Source organism: Dipodomys merriami, unplaced genomic scaffold, assembly GCF_024711535.1.
Source record: "Dipodomys merriami isolate MVZ:Mamm:240054 unplaced genomic scaffold, mDipMer1.0.p SCAF_124, whole genome shotgun sequence".
NCBI classification, from domain to species: Eukaryota; Metazoa; Chordata; class Mammalia; order Rodentia; family Heteromyidae; genus Dipodomys; species Dipodomys merriami.
This window is the reverse complement of record NW_027202538.1, coordinates 3,437,511-3,465,251: the sequence shown is the minus strand read 5'-3', so window position 1 is coordinate 3,465,251 and position 27,741 is coordinate 3,437,511. Positions and strand designations below refer to the sequence as shown.

Here is a 27,741-nt window from a genome sequence, read left to right as displayed (position 1 = left end):
TCCGTGTCATTTGGCCATGGTGGGATGGGCAGCTCCAAGTCCACACCAATGTCCACTAACACAGTTAATGGCAGGAAAAGAGCTACCAAGAGAACACTGGGAATGGCCAAGAAGAGTAGAAATTGAAGAATACGGTCGGACAAGTCCTTGCCAATACAGAGTTCAAGGTGGGGCAAGAGGAAGAAGCAGGAGCAGAATAAGGAGAAGGAGAAGAGGAAGCTGACCACAGGAACCTCGAGCCCACCTGTGTGCCCTGGGTCGCAGCTTCTGCCTGACTAGATGGCGATGGCTAGCACGCACTCATGGATTGGCAGGGTCAAGGCATTGCAGGTGGCCTGGTAGATGTTTGGGACACAGCCTCAACTCATTCCTTAGATCTTCTCCAGCACTAAACCCACGAGCGTGTTCTTTGAGTGTCGCAAGGTTCTGTCTTGTACTTTTTGGCTGATATTTTGTAGTGGTGAAGTTCAGGAAGGTACAGCCGGAAGCCGGCCACATCTCCGTACCTGCACCTTTCCCATGGTGGCATGGTGTTATGGCAACTCACCCCGTAATTTAAGGGTAACATAAATCATCAGTCCTTCTTTTTGTCCACAGTAATCTGACAGCACACTGTTGGCTATCTTAATTGCTTCACTTTTAAGATCATTCCTGTAGTTGTCACTCTCTCCAACTCCAAATTTGACTGCTTAAATTTTGCTAAATCTCATCTTTCTCAGATGTGTAATTGTTCTTAAGAAGGTTTTGCTCACTGATTCTGTCTCTAGCTTTTACAGGTATGGCTTATGCTGGGGAAAACCAAGCTGGTTATTCACAAACACACACACACACACACACACACACACACACACACACACACACACACACACACACACACACACACGTATGCAAAATAACCAGCTGTTGGGCAGATGCTTGACCTGAATGCTTCAGTTGCACACTTAGGTCCCTGAAGACGACGTCTCACTCTTGCACAGTCTGTTGAGCTCTGTCCTTGACTCACTCCCAGACCGTCGCTGCTTCCCCTCTTTTCCTCCAAGCACCGGTGGCTGTGTGCTCTCTCGTGCCTGTCCCTGTCCACACGGCCTGGGTCTCTCCACATGTGCTTTTTCCCCTGGGAAGTGGTGAGGGCGTTTAGGGTGTCGCACACCACCATGGGGAGATGCTGTGACATCCCTGTGGTGGAGGTCCCGGCTGTGCCTGGCTCCATTGGACGTGGTATGGCAGTCATGCTGGGGCAAGTCGGTATTAAATACATGTGGAAAATGTGACCTTCAAGGCACATGAAGAAAAATAAAAGTAACAGAGAGAGGGAAAGAAAACCGAAACAAAACATATTGAAGAATATTGGCAAAAAACACACGTAGGAATGTAAATACACAATTATCAAACAAAGTAAGCTCTACAAAGTATATAAAAGCCTGGAACTTCATCATGAGGACAATATTAAAGGATTTCATTGAGGATTAAGCAGCATACTGATGTGTAGGCAAGAAGCTAATGTTCTTTAAAATTTAGAAAATACCATAATTCTAGCTAATCTAGGAGCGAAGATGTGATTATCACAGTATGAAGCCAAACTGGGCAAGAAAGTTCATGAAAATGTTATCTCGTTAACCACCAAAGAGCCAACAGTGGAGCTGTGACTTAAGTGGAAATGCCACAGTTTTGAGTAAAAAAACACAAACAACAAACTCAGAGAGAGTACCCAGAATTTAAGTTCAAGCCCCAGTACTGGCACTAAATAGGAAATTTTAGGCAAATGGTTAAGAAAGCAATATTAGAAAACAAGTCAACAGAGAAAATATAGTAGTTGACATGATGGGATAATAAAACATATAGAGAATAAATTTCAAATTTACTTGGCTCTGGCTAGAAAAATGAGTAAGAGTCATTTATTCATCGAAGTTATTACAACAATATAAACTAATATCTGATGGGAAAAGGAATATATTTGACCTAACATGTAAGTTTCACCTTAAGAGGGTGTATTTCTCCCGGGATGACTTCTGTCCCGGAAGCCAAGCAGAAAATTTCTATCTGGTCTTAACAAGATAATGTAGCACTTGGGGGCAAAGATACACCCCAGTAGTCCTGCACTAGACACCAAGATGGAGAAGATCTCTACAGCCACCATGACCTCCCCCTTGGCACTGTGGTAGACAGGCAGAAAAGTGAGCCAGACAATGCAGAACAACAGCATGCTGAAGGTCAGGAACTTGGCCTCATTGAACGTATTAGGCAGGTTCCTGGCCAGGAAAGCCAAAGTGAAGCTGACCAGAGCCAAGAAGCCCAGGTATCCCAGGACACAGTAGAAAGCAGTGAGGGAGCCCTTGTTACACAGGATGATGAGGTGGCCATGTTCAGAGTGTGCATCTGTGTCAATGAACGGAGGAGAGGTTCCCAGCCAGATTTCACAGAGAGTCACCTGGATCAGGGTGCAGATGGGGATGATGAAGTTAGGAGCTCCTGATAGCATAAGCCACCTCATCCTTCTCCCTGGAGAAGTGACCTTGAAGGCCAGAACCACAGTTACAGTTTTGGCCAAGACAGCAGAAACAGCTACAGTGAACACAACTCCAAATGTGGTCTGTTGTAGAATGCAGGTGCTGGTGTTGGGACGGCCAATGAAGAGCAAGGAACAGAGGAAGCAGAAGATGAGGGAGATAAGTAGGATGTAGCTGAGAGCTTGATTATTAGCCTTGACAATGGGAGTGTTCTTGTGTTTCACAAAGACCCCAAGAACAACTGTTGTGAGTGTAGATAAAGAAAGAGCCATGCAGGCCAAGGCCATCCCTAAGGGTTCTTCATAAGTCAAGAATCTTGCAGCTCTTGGGAGGCACTGGTTTCTCTCTGTATTGGCATACTGATGATCTGGACACTTCATACACTGCTCCATATCTAGTGAAGAATTCAAATAAACATTTATCCATTTCCAATACTTAAAAGGAAATTAGAAAGTCCCTGTCTAGAGATAATACTGACACGTGAATTCTTAGTAGCATAAAGTAAATATTAACAAGTATTACCAGACATGATCACTATTATTTTTATGTCTTCGTCATGTTCCCACACTCATTCCCATATTCTCATACTTTAGTCTGATTGAAATTATTTTGCTTGTAATGACCATCACAAATACTGTTACTTGCCATTTCTAATATCCTATGAATAATTTTCTCTGCCTCTTCATGCTGCCATAATTCTCAGACATGTGTGCACAAGTCAAACCCCTTATTCAAAATTGTGGGTAGTAAAACTTTGCAACTTCCTCTATATTCTCTATACAATATAAATTGGACAACTGTGACCCTTCCTTGAAATTGTTATATTTGTCTCTTCTACTCACCTATAGAGGATGGAGAAATCACTCTTTGAAACTATAAAGTCATACTATGCACAACACTTTTGCCTGCATCTTACACCAAACCAAACCCAGAGTATTTTCTCCATTGCAAGAACAGTTCTAAGATCTAGGAAATAAAGATATACACGATCTGTGTTTTCTTTGTAGTCTGAAGGTAATTTTGAAGAAGATGGGGTCCTCGTGCTTAAAAAGATTTGCACTTACTCTGATAGATGTTAAGCTTACATTACTGAGTATTTGAATAAACATATATACAATAGACCAGAAAAAATTAATCTTATGCATAAATCAGAGTCCATGATGTTTTTTTCAAGAAGAATCAACCAGTGTCACAATTAGATGATTAAGTGAAGGAAGGAAGAATTTGATTCTGTAATCATAATATACAACTTTTGCATTGGCTTGCATGGATTGGGGATACCAGCAAAGAAAATGAATTTCTCACTATGGCATGAGCACGGTGTGCAATCAAAGCAACAGGCTGCCTTTTTTTCCTGAGGGGATTTCCTGAATCCAGGACCACAACTCTCACTGCAGGCAGATTGAGTAGGCTGAGGACAAGCAGATATTTGTCAGTAATTGTTTAGACTTTACATAATGCTCCAACAATCCATAGTATTAAAATACTGAATTATTAGAACAGAATCTAGAGGGGGGACTAAGATGGCAACTGGGCAGTAGGGAAACACCACAGCTCTCCCCCCCAAAAAAGAGAGTTCAAGTTCCATCGCTTAATCTCCCCAAGTGACTGGCAACAACAAAAAGACAAACACCCTGAGAAAAACAGAAGGAGGAAAAAAAAACAAAATAAGAGAGAAAAAGAAGAATTTCAGACAAAAGAAAAGCGAAGACCCCTCCCCCAATCTTTACTGGCAACACTGCTGCACGTGAAGCCGCTGCCAGCCCAGCCCAGTGGGGGCTGCCAGAGTCCTAGAGACACAGGGGTTTGTCTGCAGGTCACCCACACAGAAGCCACCTAAGGTACCGATGTTGGACCTGCTGATCGCTATGAACAGAGAAACCTCTGAGCCAGGAGCTTGCACAAAAATCCCACCCCCACCCCTCACTGTATATCTGAGCAGAGAGGTTCCATCACACCAAAGCCACTATGCACGACACTGGGAACCCCAGAGCTACAGAGGACACCCACAGAACAGCAGAGCAGAAGAACTTCAAGGAACCAGTGCTGATCCAGAGAACATAAGCAGAGACAAACCCCAGTGCTCAGTGCATGGAGGCCCCTCCCCTACCTCTTGGGCAGATGCTGGAGGCCCACCCTATGGCGCAGACCAGAACAGCATCAACTGAGACAGAGACAGAAGTGAAACATGCAGAGTGACCACCGCCCATCCCAGCCCACAACCACCTCAACTGAACTCTGATTGCAACAACAACCAATGACCTACATCACACAGAAACAGCTACTAGCTCCAGGGTGAGTACCCTACAAGGGACAGTGTATACCTCAAGGGAGACCACAGCTGGTGGGAATCCCCAGACCCTGACCCAGCCTCCCTATCCCAACATCTGGACCACAGGACCCACTAAAAATGGGAACTTTCGAGAGCTTCATCAGCCCATGGAGCACACACAGCTGGCCAGGCTAGAGCAAGAGTGCCCCTGGAAGGGACATTAAATGCCCAAGCCAGGAACACCGCCATTGTGTCAAGACAACCAACAGTGGAAGAAATTTGAACTGTGTATTCCAGGCTGCATAACCTAGGCAGGATACACAACAGCACAGGTCCAACCGGCATGCCCCAGGCTAGGGGCTGGGACCAGGCCTGGGAATCCAGTGCCTGAGCAACACAACAAATTCCTCCCAACTGAAGTCAGAAGCTGAGCATATGCCTCAGCAGAGGGGAGAAAAACAGGGAACTGCACCCCTTGGGAAGCACGCCTGTGACAGCAAAAGACCCGAGGGGTCAGGACAAGAGAAGCCCAATCCATACCAGAACCTGACCCATATATTCTAGGCTGGGAATTGGACAACACAGGCCATAAGCATCTGATAATAGTCATGATCTTAGGCTGGTAAGGTGGCTCAGCAGTAGAGTACTGGTCTTGGGTGCATGAGGCCGTGGATCTGAATACTCAGCAACACATAAGCAGAAAGGGACCGAAATGGTGCTGTGGCTCAAATGGTAGGGTGCCAGCCTTGACCTGTAGAACTGAGGAACAGCACCCAGGCCCAGAGTTCAAACCCACAACCGGCCAAAAAAAAATATCAGGAGCCCATAGCAGACTCCAACATCTGGAAGAGTGCATCCAGCACATCCGATCTTGCCAAGAGCATCTGTAGGAGAAAACAGGAGCAGTCTAGGCCATTCAACCTTCTAAAGGCAGGAACTGCCAGTGATCTACAGCAGAGAGCCAAGAACCCCTATGTGGTTCAGACCAACAACTGGAGGTTGGCTCCCAACAGAACCGAAATCAGTTACAGACTCTCTACCAGCACAGAAACAGCAACCAAGCAATGACAAACACCTATTGAACAAAACAAAATTTCAGATTAGTCTCCAATAATCCCTGAATCCCCTGCAAAATCACAGAGAAAAATTACAAGGTTTATCAATACCCAGGATAGCAAGCTATCACCAAAAGCAAGCAGCCAAGCAGAGGAGAGCTCCAGTGGGAGCAAACAGGAATGGAAGACAAAAGCTACATCCAAGAGATGCTGTAGGCAATGACTCAAGAAATAAAGCAAGAAATAGACCAGAAATTGAAAGAGCACAGGGTCGAAATATCGAAAGAGATGCAGGATATCAAACAGGAGATGCAAGCAAAAATAGAGGCAGACCACACCTCACTACGAGGTGAGATTAGCGCCAAAATAGAGGCAGTACACTCCTCATTGAAAGGTGAGATTAGGATTTTGAGAACCAATATTAAATCCATAAATGAGTCCATTTCCTCCATGCAAACCACAATGGAAGACACAGATAACAGAGAGAACGAAATGAAATGTAGATTGTCAGATACAGAAGACAGAATATACCAACTGGACCAAAAAATTACAGATATGGAAAAATCACATAAATTATGCCGAAGGGAAGTTCAAGAGTAAGCAGATAGTGCCAAGAAATTTAACCTTCGTATAACTGGAGTGGACGAAGGTGAGGAATATCAAAGCAAGGGAATGCAACACATATTCAACAAGATAATCAGTGAAAATTTCCCCATCTCAAAAAAGAACATCTTACCTACATTACAGAAGCATATAGAAAACCTAACAAGCAACATCCCAGGAGAAACACCTCTAGACACATTATAGTAAAAATGATAGGTCTGAATAATAAGGAAACAATCTTGCATGCAGCAAAAATGAAGAAGGAGTTCTACTACAACGGGAAAAAATTAGAATCACTGCAGATCTCCACACAAACACTGAATGCAAGAAAGGCCTGGGAAAGTACCATACGAGCCCTGAGAGCAAACAACTGCCAACCCAGACTGATATACCCGGCAAAGATAGCATTCACATTCGATGGAGAACTGAAAAATTTTAATAGCAAAGAAAAACTAAATGAATACATAAACATTAAGCCAGCATTACAAAGAATACTAAGAGGGGGAACACAACCTGAAGATAGCAAAAGGGAACAGGGACCTGTACCCAGACAGGCAGTAATAGACATCTAACTGAGCAAACACAGGAGGAAAGGAAAGAAGAAAAACTTAGGAAAACAAGGAATGACAGGGACCACAATGCATCTCTCTATACTGTCTTTTAATATTATCAGGCTTAATTCTCCAATCAAAAGAAAAAGAACTGCAGACTGGATCAGAAAACATGACCCATCCATCTGTTGCCTTCAGGAGACCCACTTCTCAGCCAAACATACAAACAAACTCAGAGTGAAGGGTTGAAAAGGATCTACCAATCAAATGCCCCCAGTAAGAAAGCAGGTGTAGCAATAAAGCAGGTGTAGCAATCCTGATATCTGACAAAATGAACTTTTCATTGAATTCAATGCACAAAGACAAGGACGGACACAACATAATAATACAGGGAACAATCCAAGAGGAGAATATTACTATCATCAACTTACATTCCGCAAACATTGGTGCACACAAATATGTTAGGCAAATACTCTCAAACTTACAGAATAAAATAGATCCCAATCTGATAATACTAGGAGACTTTAATGCCCCACTCTCACCAAGGGTTAGGTCTACCAACCAGAGGATTGGCAAAGAAGCTACCGAGTTAAGTGAGGCCATACTTCATGTGGAACTAACTGACATCTACCGAGTATTTCACACTGAATCAACAGAGTACACATTCTTCTCAGCAACTCATGGAATTTTCTCCAATATAGACCATATCAAAGTTCATTCAAGGAACTTAAGGAAATACAAGGGGATCAACATAATCCCCTGTATCCTATCTGACCACAGTGGAATCAAACTAGTTCTCAATAACAAAGCATACCGCAGAAATTACTCAAATACATGAAAATTGAACAGTACACTTCTAAGCAATGCCTGGGTAATGGAAGTGATCAAAGATGAAATTTAAATATTCCTACAACTCAATGACAATGAAAAACACATCACAAAGAAACTTGTGGACACAGCAAAAACAGTCCTGAGGGGCAAATTTATTGCCCTCAGTGCCGACATCAAGAAAATGGAGACAGACTAAGTAAATAATCTCATGTTGCAATTAAAACAGCTAGAAAAAAAAGAAAAAATGGAACCTAGAGTTACTAGATGGAGCCAGATAACCAAACTAAGAGTGGAGATCAATGAAATAGAGAATTGGAGAATCATAGCCAAAATTAACCAAAGAAAAAGCTGTTTCTTTGAAAAAATAAACAACATTGATGGACCACTGGCAAGATTAATTTAAAAAAAGAAGAGAGGAAACCCATATTAACAGGATTAGGGATGCCATAGGAAAAATCACAACACATACCCAAGATATCCAAACAATTTTAACTGACTACTTTCAAAAGTTATACTCTCTAAAGAAAGAAAACCTGGCACAAATGGGTGCATTTTTAGAGTAACACAAGTTGCCCAAACTGAGCAAAGAAGTAAATCAATTAAATAAGCCAATATCCTACAACAAGATACAGGAAGCAATCAGAAGTCTTCCAACAGAGAAAAGCCCAGGACCAGATGGATTGACAAGAGAATTCTTAAAGACACTTAAAGAAGACCCTTAAGATCCGTAAAGAAGGAATAATACCCATACTCCTCAAGCTCTTCAGAGAAATAGAGAGAGCTATCCCAAACTCATTCTATGATACCAATATCACACTCATCCCAAAAACAGACAAAGACCCAACTAAAAAAGAGAATTACAGTCCAATTTCCTTGATGAACAGATGCACAGATCCTTAACAATATTCATCCATAAAAACATTAAAAATCATAGACTACAACGAGGTAGGTTTCATCCCAGAGATTCAGGGATGGTTAACATATGTAAGTCAAAAAATGTAATCCAACACATCAACAGAGCCAACGTCAAGAATCACATGATTATCTACACAGATGCAGAAATCGCCTTTGATAAAATTCAACATTCATTCAAGCTAAAAGCTCTGGAGAAAATAGGAATAGAAGGAACTTTTCTTAAAACAATAAAAGCCATTTACTACAGACTAATAGCCAATATTAAACTTAATGGGGAAAAGTTACAACCAATTCTCCTAAAATCAGGCAAAAAGGCAAGGATGCCTTGTCTCTACTCCTCTTCAATATAGTCCTGGAACCCTTAGCCAGGCAATAAGGTGAGAAAAAGACACTAAAGGGATCCATATAGGAAAAGAAGAAGTTAAACTATCCCTTTTTGCAGATGACATGATACTATACATTCACGATCACAAAAACTCCATCCCCAAACTCTTAGAAATCATAAATCACTTTGGCAAAGTAGCAGGATACAAAATCAACCCACAAATATCAGTTGTCTTCCTGTACACTGACAATGTACAAGCAGAGTGGGAAATAAAGGAAGCAAACCCATTCACAATAACCTCCCCCAAAATGAAATATTTAGGAACTAACCTAGCCACAGATGTAAAAGAACTATTTAATGAAAACTATAAACAGTTAAAGAAAGAAATTACAGAAGACACTAGGAAATGGAAAGACCTCCCATGCTCTTGGATAGGCAGACTTAATATAGTGAAAATGGCAATACTGCCAAAATTAATATACAAATTCAATGCAATTCCTATTAAAATCCCAATGACATACATCTCTAAAATATAGAAAATAGTCCAAAAATCAATGTGGAACAACAAAAGACCTAGAATAGCCAAAACAATTCTAGGGAATAAAGATAACATGGAAGAGATATCCATGCCAAACTTCAAGCTCTATTATAGAAACATAAAAACAAAGACAGCATGGTACTGGCATGAAAACAGACCCGAAGACCAATGGAATAGAATAGAAGATCCAAAAATAAAACCACAGGCCTCCAGTCAGCTGATACTTGACAAAGAGGCCAAAGACATACAATGGAAGAAACACAGTCTCTTCAACCATTGATGCTGGGAAAACTGGGTGGCCACATGGAGAAGACTAAAAGTGGACCCCAGGCTATAATCATGCACTAATATCAGCTCAAGACAGAATAAAGACCTTAACATTAAACCAGCATCTCTGAAACTATTGCAGGACAGAGTAGGAGAGAAACTTGAACTTATAGGCACAGGAAGGAAATTCCTGAACAGAGTCCCAGGGTCACAACAAATTGGAAAGTGTCTCGACAAATGGGACTACCTTAATATAAAAAGCTTCTGCACAGCTAAATCTATAACAACCAAGCCAGAAAAGCAACCATCTAATTGGGAAAAAAAATATTTACCAGCAATATATCAGGGAAGGGGTTTATATCCAGTACATACAGGGAACTCAAGAAACAAATCCCTTCCAAAACAATTACTAAATGGGAAAGGGAACTAAAGAGAGACTTCTCAGATGAAGAGATAAAAATGGCAAAGAAACACATGAGGAAATGTTTACCATCGCTGGATGTGAAGAAAATGCAAATAAAGACAACACTGAGATGCCACTTTACCCCAGTCAGAATGTCCCACATCATCAAGGCAGCCAACGACAAATGCTGGAGGGGATGTGGAGAAAGAGGAACCCTATTACACTGCTGGTGGGAATGTACACTTATACAACCACTTTGGAAAGCAGTCTGGAGGGTCTTTAGAAAGCTGAATATTGACATCCCTTATGACTGAGTCATACCACTTCTAGGCATCTATCCTGAACAACAGGAACCACTATACAAGGACACATGCACCTCCACGTTTATTGCAGCACTGTTCATAATAGCCAGGATATTGCAGAAGATCGAATTGCAGAAGATCGAATCTCAGGAATTGAAGACAGTCTAGATATTATAGAGAAAGAACATACAACCATCCAAGACAAGTCCAAGAAATATGATAGTTCTGTCCAACCCTTGGAAGACATCTTCAGAAGGCCTAATCTAAGGATAATGGGTGTAGAGGAGCAGCTAGAAACAGAAGTTAATGGCCTAGGAAATTTATTGAACAGGATCCTAGCAGAGAACTTCCCAAACATGCAAAAAGATAGGCCTATTCAGATACAAGAAACTTTTAGAACCCCAAATAGAACAGACCAGAATAGGACATACCACTGCCACATTATAATCCACACACGACCAAATCAAACCAAGGAAAAGATCCTTAAAGCTGTCAAGGAGAAAAGATTAATCACCTATAAAGGGAAACCAATTAGAATCACCTCAGATTTCTCAGCAGGGACAATCAAAACAAGAAGAGCCTGGAATGATGCATGCCATGCCCAAAAAAACAAACAACTATCAACCAAGAATTCTGTAACCAGCTAAACTCTCCTTCATAACTGAAGGCCAAATAAAAATCTTCCATAGCAAATAAAAATGAAACAATACATCTCCACCAAACCAGCCCTACAAAAGATTGTTAAAGATGCCCCACACATAGAAAACCAACAAGACCACAATAAAGTCCAAGAAACTGCATCCAAACTGAGATTCCAAAAACCATAGGAAGAACACAGTTTTTGCAGCCCACAAGAAGGTTGATAACATGGCAAGAATCCCAAATACCTCTCAGTCTTATATCTTAATGTTAACGGACTTAACTCTCCAATTAAGCGACACAGACTGTCTAGTTGGATTAAAAAACAAGACCCTTCTATCTGCTGCCTTCAGGAGTCACATCTTGCCCGTAAAAAAAACACATTTTCAATGTTAAAGGCTGGAACAAAATCTACCAAGCAAACGGCCCCCATAAAACAGGCGGGAGTTGCAATCCTAATATCAGATAAAATAGACTTCAAATTAAAATTTGTGAGAAGAGATAAAGACGGTGGCTACATACTAATTAAGGGATATCTCCTTCAGGAGGATATTACAATTCTAAATATCTATTCGCCAAACAATGGAACACCCAAATTTATCCAAGAAACACTACTTTCCCTCAAATCCCATATAGATCCAAAGACATTAATTGTTGGAGATTTTAACACACCAATCTCCACACTAGATAGTTCAACTCGGCAAAAAGTCAACAGAGAAACTCCAGATCTAAACAGCTGCATAGATCAACAAGATTTAACAGACAATTACCAAACATTTCACCCAGCAGCATCAGAATACACATTTTTCTCAGCAGCACAAGGAACATTTTCTAAAATAGAAGACATTTTAGGCCACAAAGCAAACTTGTCTAAATTCAGAAACATTGAAGTTATACCTTGCATTCTATCTGACCAAAAGGGAATAAAATTAGAACTCAACACCAAATGCCACCAAAAAAATCCGGTATCACATGGAGGCTGAACAACACACTGTTGAATCACGAGTGGGTCATGGAAGGGATTAGAAAGGAAATTCTAATGTTCATGCTATTCAACAAAAATGAACACACAAATTACGAGCTCCTCTGGGACACAGCAAAAGCAGCACTCAGAGGCAAGTTTATAGCTCTGAGCTCCTACATCAACAAATTGGAGAGATCTACAACCAACAATTTAATGACACATCTAAACCTCCTTGAAAAAGAGTAGCAAGATAAACCCCAATCCAGTACACAGAAAGAAATAATTAAAAGTAAATCAGAATTAAATGAATCAGAATCCAAAAAATTATAGAAACAATCAACAAAACAAAGAGTTGGTTCTTCGACAAACTTAACAAAATTGACAGACCCTTAGCAAGTCTTTTCAGAAAAAGATGAGAACACACCCAAATTAATAAACTCAGAGATGAGAATGGAAACATCACCACAGAAACAACAAAGATTCAGAACACTAAAAGGGAATAGTTCTCAAAACTTTATGCTAATAAATTTGAGAACTTAACAGAAATGGAACTTTTCCTAGCAAATATTGTCAAGCCAAAACTAAACCAAGATGAGTTTAACCATCTTAACAGGCCCATATCAAGCATTGAAATAGAAACAGCAATAAGAGCCCTGCCAGCTAAGAAAACTCCAGGACCAGATGGTGTTACAGCGGAATTTTACATGGCCTTCAAAGCAGAGTTAACAACAATACTCCTCCAACTCTTCAATGAAATTGAAAGAGAGAGTTCAGTACGTAACACATTCTATGAAGCCATCATAAGCCTCATTCCAAAACCAGGCAAGGACACATCAAAGAAAGAGAACTATAGACCCATTTCTTTGATGAAAATTGATGTAAAACTTCTCAACAAATTTTGGCCAATCAACTTCAACAATTCTTCCAAAAAATTATACACCACGATCAAACAGGATTCATTTCAGGGATGCAAAGCTGGTTCAATATATGCAAATCAATTAATATTATTCATCACATCAACAGGGGCAAGAAAAAGAACCGCATGGTTATCTCAACAGATGCAGAAAAAGCATTCGACAAGATCCAACACCCCTTTATGATGAAGGTTTTGGAAAAATTAGGAATCCAAGAAATATTCCTCAATACAATAAAGGCTGTATATGACAAATCTACAGCCAGCATTATACTTAATGGTGAAAAACTAAAGCCATTTCCTCTTAACTCAGGAACAAGACAAGGATGTCCACTCTCTCCACTTCTCTTCAATCTAGTATCAAATTGCCTAGGTTCAGCAATAAGACAAGATGCAGACATAATGTTGATCCATATAGGGAAAGAAGAAATAAAACACTCCCTCTTTGCATATAACCTGATCTTGTATTTAAAGAATCCCAGAGATTCCACTCCCAAATTACTCAAGCTGCTTCAAAACTTTGTCAAAGTAGCAGGGTTTAAAATTAACCCACCAAAATCAATGGCTTTTCTGTATGCCAACAATGAGAAAAGTGGGGCTGAAATTAGGAAAGCAACCCCATTTGTAATAGCCCCACAAAAAATAAAATATCTAGTAATTAACTTAACCGAAGAAGTGAAGGACCTCTATGATGAAAACTTTGAAATCTTCAAAAAGGAAATCAAAACAGAACTTATAAAATGGCAAAACCTCCCATGCTCCTGGATTGGAAAGATTAACATCATGAAAATGGCAATACTTCCCAAGGGTAACTACAAATTCAAAGCGATACCTATCAAAATTCCAACCTCATTCTTCAAGGAAATAGAAGAGCCAATCCAAAAATTCATATGGAACAATAAAAACCCTGAATAGCAAAAACGCTCTTCCATGGAAAGAACACTGCTGGAGGAATATCAATACAAATTTCAAAGTCTACTATAAAGCCATAGTAATCAAAACAGCTTGGTACTGGCACAAGAACAGACCTCAGGACCAATGGAATAGAATTGAAAACACAGAAATGAACCTACAGACCTATAGCCATCTAATATTTGATAAGTGAGCTAGAAAAACAGAATGGAAGAAAGACAGCTTCTTCAGTAAATGGTGCTGGCAAAATTGGTTCACTACTTGTAGAAAACTAAAGCTAGATCCTTATATATCACCCTGCACCAGAATCAACTCCAAATGGATCAAAGACCACGAAGTCAAAGCAGACACTCTGAAAACATCACAGGATGGAATAGGAGAAACCCTACGTCTCCTAGGCCCAAACTGAAATTTTCTGAATAGAGACGCGGAAACACAACCAATCAAAGAAAGGTTGGACAAATGGGATTGCATGAAGTTGCAGAGCTTATGCATGGCAAAGGAGATAGCTAGCAAGATTAATAGAAAGCCCATGGATTGGGAGAAGATCTTTACTAACCATACAACAGACAAGGGTCTCATATCTATAATATACTTAGAAATCAAAAAATTAAAACCCCAACAACAAATCCTCAAAGAAACAACTACCCAATTAATAAGTGGGTAATGACTTAAAGAGAAACTTCTCTGAAGAAGAAAGAAGGATGGCCAATAGACACATGAAGAAATGCTCAACGTCCCTAGCCATAAAAGAAATGCAAATCAAAACAAAATGGAGATACCACCTCACTCCAGTTAGAATGGCAAAAATCAAGAACTCTAACTACAACTGATGCTGGTGGAGATGTGGACAGAAGGGAACCTTACTTCATTGTTGGTGGGAATGTAATCTTGTTCAACCACTTTGGAAAGCAGTATGGAGGTTCCTCAAAAGACCTCACATAGAGCTCCCCTATAACCCAGCAATCCCACTTTTGGGCATTTACCCAAATGTTTACAAACAAGGCCACACTAAATCTACCAGCACAACTATGTTTATTGCAGCATTATTTACCATAGCTAAGATCTGGAACCAACCCAGATGCCCCTCAGTAGATGAATGGATCAAGAAAATGTGGTATATATACACAATGGAATTCTATGCCTCCATCAGAAAGAATGACATTGCCCCATTTGTTAGGAAATTGAAAAACTTGGAAAAAATTATATTAAGTGAAGTAAGCCAGGCCCAAAGAAACATAGGTCCCATGGTTTCCCTTATTGCAATATCTTGTATATGTATGAGTCAAGTGGAAAAGATCAGATAATGTGATGTTAGGAAAATGAACCCTTAGATATGTACTTTAATGTTTTTTTTTTCTTTCATGCATTTCTAACGCATTTATAAGATTATCTCTTCTTTGCTTTGTATGTCCCTTTCCCACAGTATAACCCCTGCTTTCACTATAGTTGATGTCAGTGTAACTTGTGGAGGACATGGGTAAAAACAAGTCGTTTAAGGATACAGGTGGACCTGTTGCAACAATGAGATGTACAAGTTGTCATGTCGAAAACGAGCTTTACAACGTTGGTGCGGGAAGGGGGAGGGGGGACGGATTGGGTGGGGGAGTGGGGGAGGCTGGGAAGGGATGTGAAGTGTAAACAAAGGAGGAGGCTGCAATGCTTGATAATAAATGTACACATAATCCTGCCCATGTAATTGTTACCACTCTGTACACTATGTTCACAAAAAAATAAAATAAAATAAAAAATAAAAAATGAAAAAAGAAATATGTATTTTATGACACTATTCTAAATCACCATGTAGAGACTGTGAATGTCTATTTTTTTTGTCCTAGTCCCAGGGTTTGATATAAGTACATGTTCATTTTCCTTGGGCTTTTTTTCTCCTGAAGGTAAGCACTCTACCACTTGACCTGAGGTTCCATCTGAGGTTTTTGATGGTCAATTGAGAAAAGAGTCTCAAAGACTTTTCTGCCCAGTTGGACTTTCAACAGATATGTAATCTTAGTCCTGAGGATATTTTTCTCCTGAGTAGATAGGATTACAGGCATGAGTCACTAGTGTCCAGCCCTGCTTTTATGGTGGTTAAATGAAAATAAGCCTCTCAGAGAAGATCCTGCTTGGACTGCCTTCAAACCACAATATTTTTATCTTAGTCTCCTAATTAGCTAGTATTACAGGAATAGGTTGCTGGCATCCAACCAGATATACATTTTAAGGCTGAAATTTTCTTATATGTTATCCAACCAGATATACATTTTAAGGCTGAAATTTTCTTACTTATATGTCCTTAAAATCATTGCAATTAAACCCAACCCACCTCTATTGTTCCTATGGCCCAGTGTACCATATCTTCAGATAAAGACAGTTGATGAGCATATGGAGAAAACTTTCCTACTTTCACCTCAAGTTCAAGACCTTCTGGGAAATTCCATATGTTTACAATGTCATAGTCTGCTTCCAATTTCCTTTTCTCATCCAAAGTCACTTGATCTCCAGCAGTATTGTGAAACTGGATATTCTTCAGAAAAGAGTGCAGCTAAAAGACATACATCATCTTATGGTGAAGTACATCCTGAGTTACGAAAGAAAACCTGAAGAAAAAAAGTTCCTGATTGCCTTTAAATTTTGATGTAGAATGAAAGAATAGTAGAACCACCTAATGAAGCATTTCAGAAGAGAATCTATGGAGGAATAAAAATAATTTTGCCAAATCTTGGTCACTCAGCAAAGGGGTAGATGCAATCTTTTCAAAAGAAACCAAGTCTAGAGAGTCACAAATAAGATGACTCTCAGTAGTCTAGCCAGTGTTTCCCACAACCACTAATTTTATGCATGTTGCTAATCTGAACTTGGTAAAATTTTAATATTTAAAGTAGAATAAAACTAGGTCCCTTATCCAAAATGTGGATAATTCTATTCAGCAGGTCATTCTTTTGCTATTAGATAAGAAACTCATAGGGAAACTCAAGGTGCATTTATAGTTTTCAAAACATCTGCTATATGGGAGGGGTCAAAGCAACAGCAATATATACAAGACAATATTTTGGAAATGATCTGTACAATTTTAGGGGGAGAGGGAGGGAAAGTAAGAGAAAAACGAATGAAAGGGTAACAAGTTTGACAAGAAATGTACTTACTATCTTACTTGTGTAACTGTAACCGCTCTGTATATCATCTTGACAATAAAAAATACGGAAAACTATCTCCTATGAATATGTTGAGGCTATTTGTAATTAAAAGAATTTATGAAACATGGAACTCACTTGAACCTTGTTATGGCCTGCTTTTCCTGAAGAGCACTAAAATACGTCCAGAGTACTTCACAGACATTTAAACAAACATTATTTGTTGGATTTGGAAAACATACCAAAAATGCTTAAATTTTATATGGCATGAAAACTATCTAGGAAGTGACATTGCCTATGGGGTATGTGATCTAACACAGAAGGCCTTACCTGTGCAGGGGAAGTCACTGCCCCTTCCCTCTTTCCCACTGTTTGTGCTTCTGTTTGATGAAGAAGCAGCTCATGGAGAGCCTGGGCCACAGCATACACAGCATTGTATATATGGTAACTGTCTCCAGACATAGTCGTGTCAAAAATGTGTCCAGGCAACAAATCCAAGGAGGCTTCGTGAGGACAGTTCTCCCACATTACACAGTCTGACTCTGAATCTGAACAATTAAAAGACAGAAACCATAGCCTTGCTAGGAAAAAGTCTTCTGGATATTTGAAAGGGTTAACTGCCTTGACAAAATCTGTGAATCCCAAAATATCTGGATGATGGTGTGAAAAAATGAGAGGTACATGTAATGAACCTAATACAAAATATTTCCTCCTCATGGTGAACTCTAGCTGTGAGTTCATGATACAAACTTTTCCTTTTACTAAAAATTGCTCAATACATCTTACGATATCTAGTAAGGCTTCATTATCACCATGTATGATGAGGACGTTTGCTGAAGATTTATTAATCTGTTTATAAAGTGCCATGACTTTAAAAACATATGCCAAGCCAGAGGTTGGGATTGCTAGCTCAAAGTCTACACAAATTCTATTCTTGTCCATCTCTTCTTTTAATTCAGGAAGAATCCACAAGCCATTCTCATCTTGTGAGGTCAATAGTCCAACCCAGTTCCAGCTGAAATGAAGGAGTAAGGAGATCAGGGCAATGGCTATCGATGTGTCCTTTGAGGCCATCTGATACAGAGCAAGAAAGTTTTTATGGTCACTCAGAGCATGATCAAAAGGCCCAAATGTAAGCTAAACGGAATGAAAATTGAATGTTTCATGAATGAGAAGATTTCTATCCATTATGATCTCACTTATGATATGTATTAAATAACCATTTGAAGTAGGTGGAAGGTAGATTTTTCTTAGTTTAAAAAATTGTTTTTAATAGTTGTACATTTCAATTTGTTCCTACAAAGCTCCTTGATCTTTGTCACTATTTCCATCAACTCATTCAATCTATAGCAACTCTACCCATTCCTTGACTTTCCTTGGTCCATTTTCACACACACACATCTGAATATGTATATATATCTAAATATCTATATATAGACATATACATACATATATGTGATATGTTGTATTTTCCCAACATCTACTCCATATTTCTCTGCCCCTTTGCACATCCCTCTAACAACTCTCCACAGACAAGTTATGCTTCAATGTTCTAGTGCTAGTTTTTTATATCTCTTTGTTGATCAGAAATGTTATGCCATGGGATTCCACCTCTATGTGTACCATAGTTTACAGATTAATCAAATCTATTTGTAAATGGATATGTGTGTGTCCTATATTTATTTTATATTACATGTTCATATTTTAGATTTAACTTTCACATATGAGAGAACACATGTCCCTTTCCCTTTGTGAGTCTGAGTTATATCATTCAACATAATATCTTACGTGCATGTGCACACATGTGTGTGTGTGTGTGAGTGAGAGAGAGAGTGTGTGTGTGTGTACTATTGTAGGAGCATGAACTCAAGGCCTCGTGTACTTCCTTGGCTTTCTCCCTCAAAGCTACCTCTCTATCACTCAAACCACACATTACTTCCTGCTTTTTGTTGGTTAATTAGAGATTTCTCCTTAGTAGCTTGGTTTGCAGTTAGCCATCAGGACACAGCTCAACATATTGCTATACTTTAAAGTCATTTTTCCATTTCCTGATTTTTTAAGAAAATTATTGACAATGCTTAAAAGTCCAAACAATCTCTTTGTGGCTCTAACTTTTCCAGTCCCTTTACTAAAAATGGTAGTGTGGATCTCTATTACTTTGAATACTTACTCTTGATATCACAAAATTTGATAGGCTCATAAATCCAGTATCTTCCTATAATTATCTTCTAACAGATGAAATGGCACCAAATTAGATACTTTTTTATATCCCTTCACTCCTCCCACTCTCACCTGGGGAAACCTGTACAGGTTCAGCAATATACCAATCTGGGAAGATAATAATCCTGATGGTCCTGTCAGTACTGCTATAGACTTGCTCACTCTCACACAAGAGTAGTTTGGAAGGTTGTCCTTCCCAAAGAGGCTCGTGAAGGGATTTTTAAATGTTTTCCAAGTTTCCATATGAGCATTACAGATATTAAATCCTAGCGTCAAGTTATGTAAAATATGAGGATTTTCATCGATCTCTTCAATAGCAAAAGCCAAGGCCAAAACAAACTGGTAGGTGTTGAAGATAAACCTGCATAATGAGCATAGAAATTTAAAACTTATCAATTTGATGGACTAAGTACTTGCTTCTGTGCCAATGAATATGTTAAAGCATTATCCCAACTATGATGGAATGCAAATATAGTCTTTTATGCTTCTCTATGGGATTAAGGACATGAAGGGAATTTGTCATGCATAAGATTAAGAAACTTAAGAGAGAGCTTGCTTATTCCCCATAATCACATGCACCACAGCAAACACTAATGTTGTCCATTAAACATGGAATAGTCTTTCATGAGACACCAAATATTCTCTTGCTTTTTATCTTCGAGTAACTAGCTCCACTGTGTGAAAAATCTTGTGTTTTCGGTCACCCAGTTTATCTTATGTGGTTATAAGGCAGGCTGGGCTAAGTAATACATCTTCAATAGTTATTTAAGGAAGATTCTTTTTTTTTTTTTTTTTTTTTTTTTAAATTGTATTTTATTTTATTTGAGAACATACTGTACAAAGGGGCTACAATTACATGGGCAGGATAATGGATACATTTCTTACCAAGCATTGCAGCCTCCTCCTTTGTTTACCCTTCACTTCCCTTCCCCGCCTCCCCCCTCCCCCCACCCAATTTTACCCCCCTCCCCCCACCCAATTATACCCCCCTCCCCCCCCCACACCGGCATTGTAAAGCTGGTTTTGACATGACATTTTGTACTTCTCATTGTTGCAACAGGTCCACCTGAATCCTTAAACGACTTGTTTGTCCCCATCTACTCCACATGTTATAATGATATCAAATATAGTGAAAACGGGGGTTACACTGTGGGGGAGGGACATACAAAGCAACAAAGAAATAATCTTATAAATGCATTAGAAATACATGCATGAAAGAAACGAAAACATTAAAATACATATTTAAGGGTTCATTTTCCTAGCATCACATTATCTGACCTTTTCCGCTTGACTCATACCTATACTAGATATTGCAAATAAGGGAAACCATGGGACCTATGCTTCTTTGGGCCTGGCTTACTTCACTTAATATAATTTTTTCCAAACTTTTCCATTTCCTAACAAATGGGGAAATATCATTCTTTCTGATGGAGGCATAGAATTCCATTGTGTATATATACCACATTTTCTTGATCCATTCATCTACTGAGGGGCATCTGGGTTGGTTCCATATCTTAGCTATGGTAAATAATGCTGCAATAAACATAGTTGTGCTGGTAGCTTTAGTGTGGTCTTGTTTGTAAACATTTGGGTAAATGCCCAAAAGTGGGATTGCTGGATCATAGGGGAGATCTATGTGAAGTCTTTTGAGGAACCTCCATACTGCTTTCCAAAGTGGTTGAACAAGTTTACATTCCCACCAACAATGAAGTAGGGTTCCTTTCTGTCCACATCCCCTCCAGCATCTGTTGTTATTGGAGTTCTTGATTTTTGCTGTTCTAACTGGAGTGAGGTGATATCTCAATGTTGTTTTGATTTGCATTTCTTTTATGGCTAGGGATGTTGAACATTTCTTCATGTGTCTATTGGCCAACCTTCTTTCTTCTTCAGAGAAGCTTCTCTTTAAGTCTTTCGCCCACTTATTTATTGGGCAGTTGTTTCTTTGAGGATTTGTTGTTGGGTGGTTTAATTTATTTAAGGAAGATTCTATATTAAGTTTCTCTAACTAACAGACCTGAAATATTGAACAGCTCTTCCTGCAATATCAGCCAGAAGACAGCTCAAATACCAGGTGAAGGAATTTTATTCTTATTTATGTAATAAAACCAAGGGGATGAATCTAACTGCAAGCACATCATAATGGAGAAAGAAATCTCCAACATGAAGAGTAATGAAAGAATTGTAAACTTTACATTGAAATCCAAAGATTCAAGGCCACCATTGTAAAATGCAGTAATCTCTATTGCCTTCCCAATATTGTTAGGTTGAGATTCTAGAAAGACTACAGAGGAATAAAGAGAATCAACACTTTGCTCTCTCTCTGTTATGTCTGTGCAATGGTGTGAGTATGTGTACACACACATTCTAAAGAAATAATATTGAATCAATACATATTGTTTAAAAAGGAAATAATGGAGGCTAGGAAGAAATAAAAATGTGAGGCTTAACTTGTTTAACTCATGGTATACACATACTTGAAATTTCAATTTGGAAGCCTATCATGTTAATGATGTCTTCTAAACAGAAACAAATAGTAAGCTTGAATAAAGTCTAATTGAACATATGCATATATAGGAGGAACCTGAAAGTAAGAATGAAGACATGTGGGAAATGATTGGTCAAAAGCTGACAACACTATTTTGAAAAAGCAAATATTAGTGTATTGAGGATTTAGTAAATGGTTGAGAATGACAAAAGTTAAAATGCTTGTTCTAAGAAGCAATGGCAGAATTTAACTTTCCTAATGTAGACAATGATAGAAATATGAGATAGCTAGAGATGAAAGCTTAATCAAATATTTGACCACAACACATACTCGTGTACAGAAGCTATAAATGGAACTCATAACACATATGTATTCCTCTGTTTTCCTAATGGCTGACTCCTCATTAGAATCCATAGAATCCTGGAGAGCACGGCAGACAATCTTTAAAAGATTAGGGACAAAAATGGATAAATTGGGTACTAAGATTACTGTTGCCAGCAAAGACATCCATTAGAAGTGAAGGATAAAAGGGTAAAGATATTCCCAGACAAGTACAATTAAAAGAATATACTCCCACACACCTGTTCCACAAAAAAAAACAACAAAAGTATTCTATTTGTCATCCAAATTTAATGCACATGTAATATGACCACTTTGTGAGAAAATCAGAATGGGTAGACAGCTGTTTGAAGAAGTTTTTAAATGGGAAATGTTAAATGTTTATGGAACCACTGTATACAAAAATAAATAGTTATTTTTACATAGTTAACAGAAAAGCATTTTGTGCAAAAGATTGAACCATAGATGAGTAATAAAAGTATTCAAGAATGTGTAAAACCTACTAGTGAAAGTGGCTATAAAACTAGTTGAAAATACTCTAACATTGTAAATGTGCTAGCAAAATCACACACACAATTTTTATGCAGAGGGAAAAATTGTTAATATAATTACATCTTGTAATTACTGTAGAATCTAAAATTGGATATCCAATATTACAAATGATAAGAGGAATATAATGCAGTTGCAGTTCCTGTTTGTCTTTAACATTTCATCTTACTATATTAAATGAAAGATTTAATTTAAAAGTAAATTAAAAGATTTCATTATGACATTTCTGAACATTCATTTATGGACTTTGATCATAGCCCTCTATTGCTTGTATGTTTATTTTCTCTTTTTATTTCATCCTCCTCATCCCAGAGAGTTGTTATTCCAAAATAGCTTCTTGTCATCTATTTTCAGCCCAGTAATTACCAGAAAATATATAACAGCAAATGAAAGCACATAATCCAGTAATCAAAAGACACTACTATTGAACTTCCTTCATAACCACTGAAGGAGAGAAAAAGTCAAAGAAGCTTCAATTAACATGGAGAACAAATTACATAATAGCAATAAGGAACTGTGACCTGTCAACAATGACTGCAAAGGTAAATGCATGAAATTCTACCAGTAAGAGCTAAAATGGCTGAATGAATAAAAACCCAAGGCCAAAGGAAACGTTGATGCCAAGAAACTCACTTCACCATCAGTGGCCCTCAGTGAGTATAAGAAAGGTCAGTAAATACAATTGAAATACAAAAGAAACTAGGAGTGTGTATAACATATCCAATAGACTTTAATCAAAGCAATGAAGTGACATTTTGTAATGTAATGATGAAGATATCAAGTTTACAAGATGAAATAGCAATTCAAAATGTGTATTTACATACTATACAATCACTAAACTATGTTAAGCAGACTTTGATAGTCCTCAATATAATAATAGCTGAAGATTTTATGGATGGATCATTCTGACAAAATCAACAGGGAGGCAGCAGATCTAAATTTCAAACTTGATCAGAAGATCCTCACATACACCAGCTGAACACCTCATTCAACTTCTGAGTAAAACTTCTCTCCAAGCAAACAATCATGGGATGGGACACAAAGCCATCCAGATTTTTAAAATGTTGAAAGTTTATTGAGCATATATACAAACACATATAGTAAGGATAGAAATTAAAAAGGAAAATAAGCATATAACATGAAAATTACATGAATTATCCATTAACCAAAATTAAGTAGTAAAATAATAATTAAGATTATTCAATTTAATTAAATGATTAATGGATGATAAAGTGAATTGTTTTCAAGGCAAATTTCAAGAAATAAATATAATGAAAACCATAAATAAATGAAAATAAATGAAAATAAAATGAAATAAATGAAATGAAAACCATATTGGTATAGAAAAAGGGGAATAAAAGGAAAACATAACCTTTCCTATAAATCAAGAGAACAGATAATTAGCTGAAGCACCTGCACTGCATCTGAAGGAACTAGAAACAAATTGATTTTTTTATTGTACTGTTTTCTGTTCTTCTTTTTCCTCTTTTTCCATTTTTCCTTTTGCTTTTTCTTTGGTATAATCCCCTCTTGTCCTGTTTGTTATTCCTCTAAAGTTTTGCATATAAGCTTATTTAATTTGTGGAAGAGAATGGAAAACAGAAAGGGTGGGACAAAAGGTGAAACAATTAAGCAATGATACACATTAGACAATATGGCATAAACTATACCCCTTGTCAGGGAGAGTAGTTGGGATAGAAGAAACTGAAGGAGAATGAGGGAGGGAGTGACACTGTTCAAAAAGAAATATACTCACTAGCTTAATTATTTAACCCCTTTGTATATATTCTTTACAATGTAATTTTTAAAAATTGAAAATAAAATAATGAAGATAAAAGAAAATAAAAAAAAACTATGGCTATAGAAAATTTAGGAAATGGTAAAAACTTCCACAAGTTAGTAAAAGGAATGAAATAATCAAGTAGAAACAGTGAGACAAAAGGTATGCCAATTTAACAGTAATACTTACTAGACACTGCTTTGGAAATGAATTTTACATCTTGGAGCAGAAGAGGAGTCAGGCGATCAAGAAGTGGGAGGAAACATGTGGAGGCATAACATTGTTCAAAAAGAAATGTATTCTTTACCTGACTTACATAGCTATAACCTCTCTATAATCATCTTTATATTAAAATTAAATTCAAAAAGAAAAGGAAATAGAGTATGAAAACACAGAAGCAATAATCAATCAAGCAAAGAGGACGTTCTACAAATCAAAAGGTAGATAAAACTGAAGTAAATATCACGAAGAGCTTACCATCATAGAAAGAAGAATATACTTGGATGGAAACTAGATTTCTCTCTTACTTGTAGGCAGAAAACCGCTCAAAAGTACATGCGAGATAAAATAATGAAACTGAGGTGTTTCTCTAGCAAAAGGATGGGATGTCAGGGTAGAGAAGACACAGAGCATTTATGTGTGCACTTGGAGTTACCATTGCCCATCCTGAGAACAAATTTGTAAATGGAAATACAATGATGAGTTACTTACGGCTTGTTCTGTCCATCTCCAGAATCATCACTTTGAGTGCGATCTGTTCCCAAAGTGTAGAGAGGGAAAAACCCAGCAATCATTTCATCTCCATCCATGTGTGCTCGTTGCTTCATAGTAGAAAAGCAGCCAGTGCCAGCACAGGACCTGATAAGGAGGGGAAGCTGGAGAAGAACAATTGTGAACATCAAAAGGCTCATTTTTGACGCACCTGCCTAGGTGAAATTCTGGCTGTCAGGTATATATATTCATAAATCTTTTTATTGGTGTCTATGTGTCTTTTTATTGACAGAGAGGTACACTGTAGCGCATCTTTCATTAAAGCCTCTGTGAATCCTCAGGAATAATGGGTAAAACTTCCCTGGGGCTCTGCATCTGTGGCCCTGAATGCAGAGAAAAACATGAATTGAAAACATGTTTGCAGATTCTCCTTCTTCATCCTAAGTAATGTGATTTCCTCCAGGACAGCAGATAGTGATGCCCCAGGGATGAAGTTGTCTTTGATGTATTTGCTCTAATATCTGTGTCAAGGAACTATTTGCATCAAAGTTATTTGGGATGACGCAACCGGATTGCATCAGAATATGCCATTTCAGGTGCATGGTGAAATGGCCAAAAAAAATTATGCCAGTGAGATGTCAATGAAAGATATTATTGCATCATACCCAGATGGTAAATTCACACACCTATTATCCAAAACAGCTACAGAACATTGCTGGTTGATTCAAGCAGGTTACAGTCCAGATTCAATATACAGAGGTCTCTACAAATGCATCCATTTACCATTGCCTAAGGAAGCAACAATGTTCCTGATCTATTGATTGTTTACTTTGTTGTGCTAAAAGTTTTTAGTTTGATATAATCCCAGTTGGTATTTCTTGTTCTTGTTTACTGAGCTATTTGGAGTTTTAATCAGGAAGTTACTACCTAAACGAAATTTTCCATTTTTGTCCATATTGTAGTACTTTATCTCAAGTTTTAGCTCATAAATATCAGGGTGCTGAAAAACAATGATCATTCACAATATAGGGCATCCTTGGTACTTGGACACGGTGTCCAGGGAAGATGGCCGCAAGTGTGTGCCTAAAGAACCTCTGTGAAAAGAAGCATTTAATCAGCACATGGGCTGGCCTTGTGTGTACACATGTGGGGTCTATACACCCAGGGGCATGGCTGCCTGGCGCTCTCTCTCTCTCTCTCTCTCTCTCTCTCTCTCTCTCTCTCTCTCTCTCTCTCTCTCTCTCTCTCTCTCTCTCTCTCTCTCTCTCTCTCTCTCTCTCTCTCTCTCTCTCTCTCTCTCTCTCTCTCTCTCTCTCTCTCTCTCTCTCTCTCTCTCTCTCTGCAGACAGCAATTGCTTCCAGGACTCTGAGTAAAGTCCCACAAAAGACAAATGCATCAAAAACGGACACAATGGAATTATATGCTTCCATAAGACAGAATAATACTGTGCCACTCAGAAGGAAATGGAAAAATGTGGAAAAAATTATATTAAGTAAAGTAAGCCATACCCACAGAGACATAGGTTGCATGGTTTCCCTCCTTTTTTCTAACTAGAATATTCATATAAGTTAAAAGTAAACACGCTGGATGATAAAAGCCAAAAATACACTGGATGGAAAAAGACAAAAAAATACACAAAAACACATGATAAATTATACTGGACTCCAATCATTCACACTGTGAGACCCAAGGAGGATATTCTAAAGAGGGTCATGAATCCCAATAAGTGATTGCATATGAGCATATAAAATGATATTTATAGATATGAACTCAAAGACTTGGAAATGAAGGTTTCGATATTTTGTTTATGTTTTCTTTGTCTTGTTTTTATTTTCTGTACATTTTGTCTTGTATGTCAGTTTAACCCTTTTGGGGAGAGTAAAGGGGGAGCATAAAAATTGTAGGACAAAATGCAGCAGAGATAATCACTAGACACGATTTTGAAAATGAACTACAACTCGTGAGCAAGATTGGGATGATAAAAATGGAGGAAGAAAGGGTAGGGTTGATGCTGTTCAAAAAGAAATGTATTCATTAATTGACTTACTTAACAGTAAGCCATCTGTATGTCACTTTTACCATAACAGTAAAAGAATAATCTTCTAAGATGAAGTATGTATCCATTAAGTGTTTGTAAGAATTAAGGGGATATTGAATTGAATTATAATTGCAGATGTTCCACATACACTAATGGCAAAAATAGGGCATTTCTGCTCAAAATGAATAGTACAACAAAGATTTTGCCTGCTATTTGAGGAGATAGAGTATCTCTATGCCCCTAGAATTATTGTATGTATAGTTTGTCTTCCCTAATGCCATTAGGATATCACAGTACATCACATTGTCACTTTAACCTGGACAGGGTTAAGTCTATTACAAGGTGTTGTAGAACTTGACTTCACAGCCCACCCTTTCTGTACACCTACCATAAGTTAGCAAACACCCAGCATATACTGAACTATCTGTTCAAAAGGTGAGTGCCAATTCTAATACCATGGGACTCTTTACCTGCAGGAAGAACATAAGGA

General features: G+C 38.3%; 1 protein-coding gene across 1 annotated transcript; it reads right to left on the bottom strand.

Moving 5' to 3' along the window:
* Positions 1–1,978: 1,978 nt before the first annotated feature.
* Positions 1,979–27,337, bottom strand: LOC138823858 (vomeronasal type-2 receptor 116-like). The gene is made up of 8 exons (XM_070017403.1): positions 27,293–27,337; positions 26,105–26,212; positions 25,213–25,376; positions 19,421–19,709; positions 17,459–18,265; positions 16,321–16,539; positions 3,810–3,918; positions 1,979–2,916 (listed from the first exon to the last, which is right to left on the bottom strand). Exons 1-8 carry the CDS (start codon positions 27,335–27,337, stop codon positions 1,979–1,981), a joined length of 2,679 nt encoding a protein of 892 aa, XP_069873504.1.
* Positions 27,338–27,741: the final 404 nt, after the last annotated feature.

Bases quoted from the DNA above. Each gene is read 5' to 3' on its own strand.
- LOC138823858 (XM_070017403.1), bottom strand. From the start codon at position 27,337: ATGGATACATACTTCATCTTAGAAGATTATTCTTTTACTGTTATG. The intron at 26,213-27,292 runs GTAAAAGTGACA...ATTGTTTTTCAG, and splicing joins ATTATTCTTTTACTGTTATG to CACCCTGATATTTATGAGCT. The intron at 2,917-3,809 runs AGAAATTCATTT...TAAATGTTTATT, and splicing joins ACCGTGCTCATGCCATAGTG to TGAATTCTTCACTAGATATG.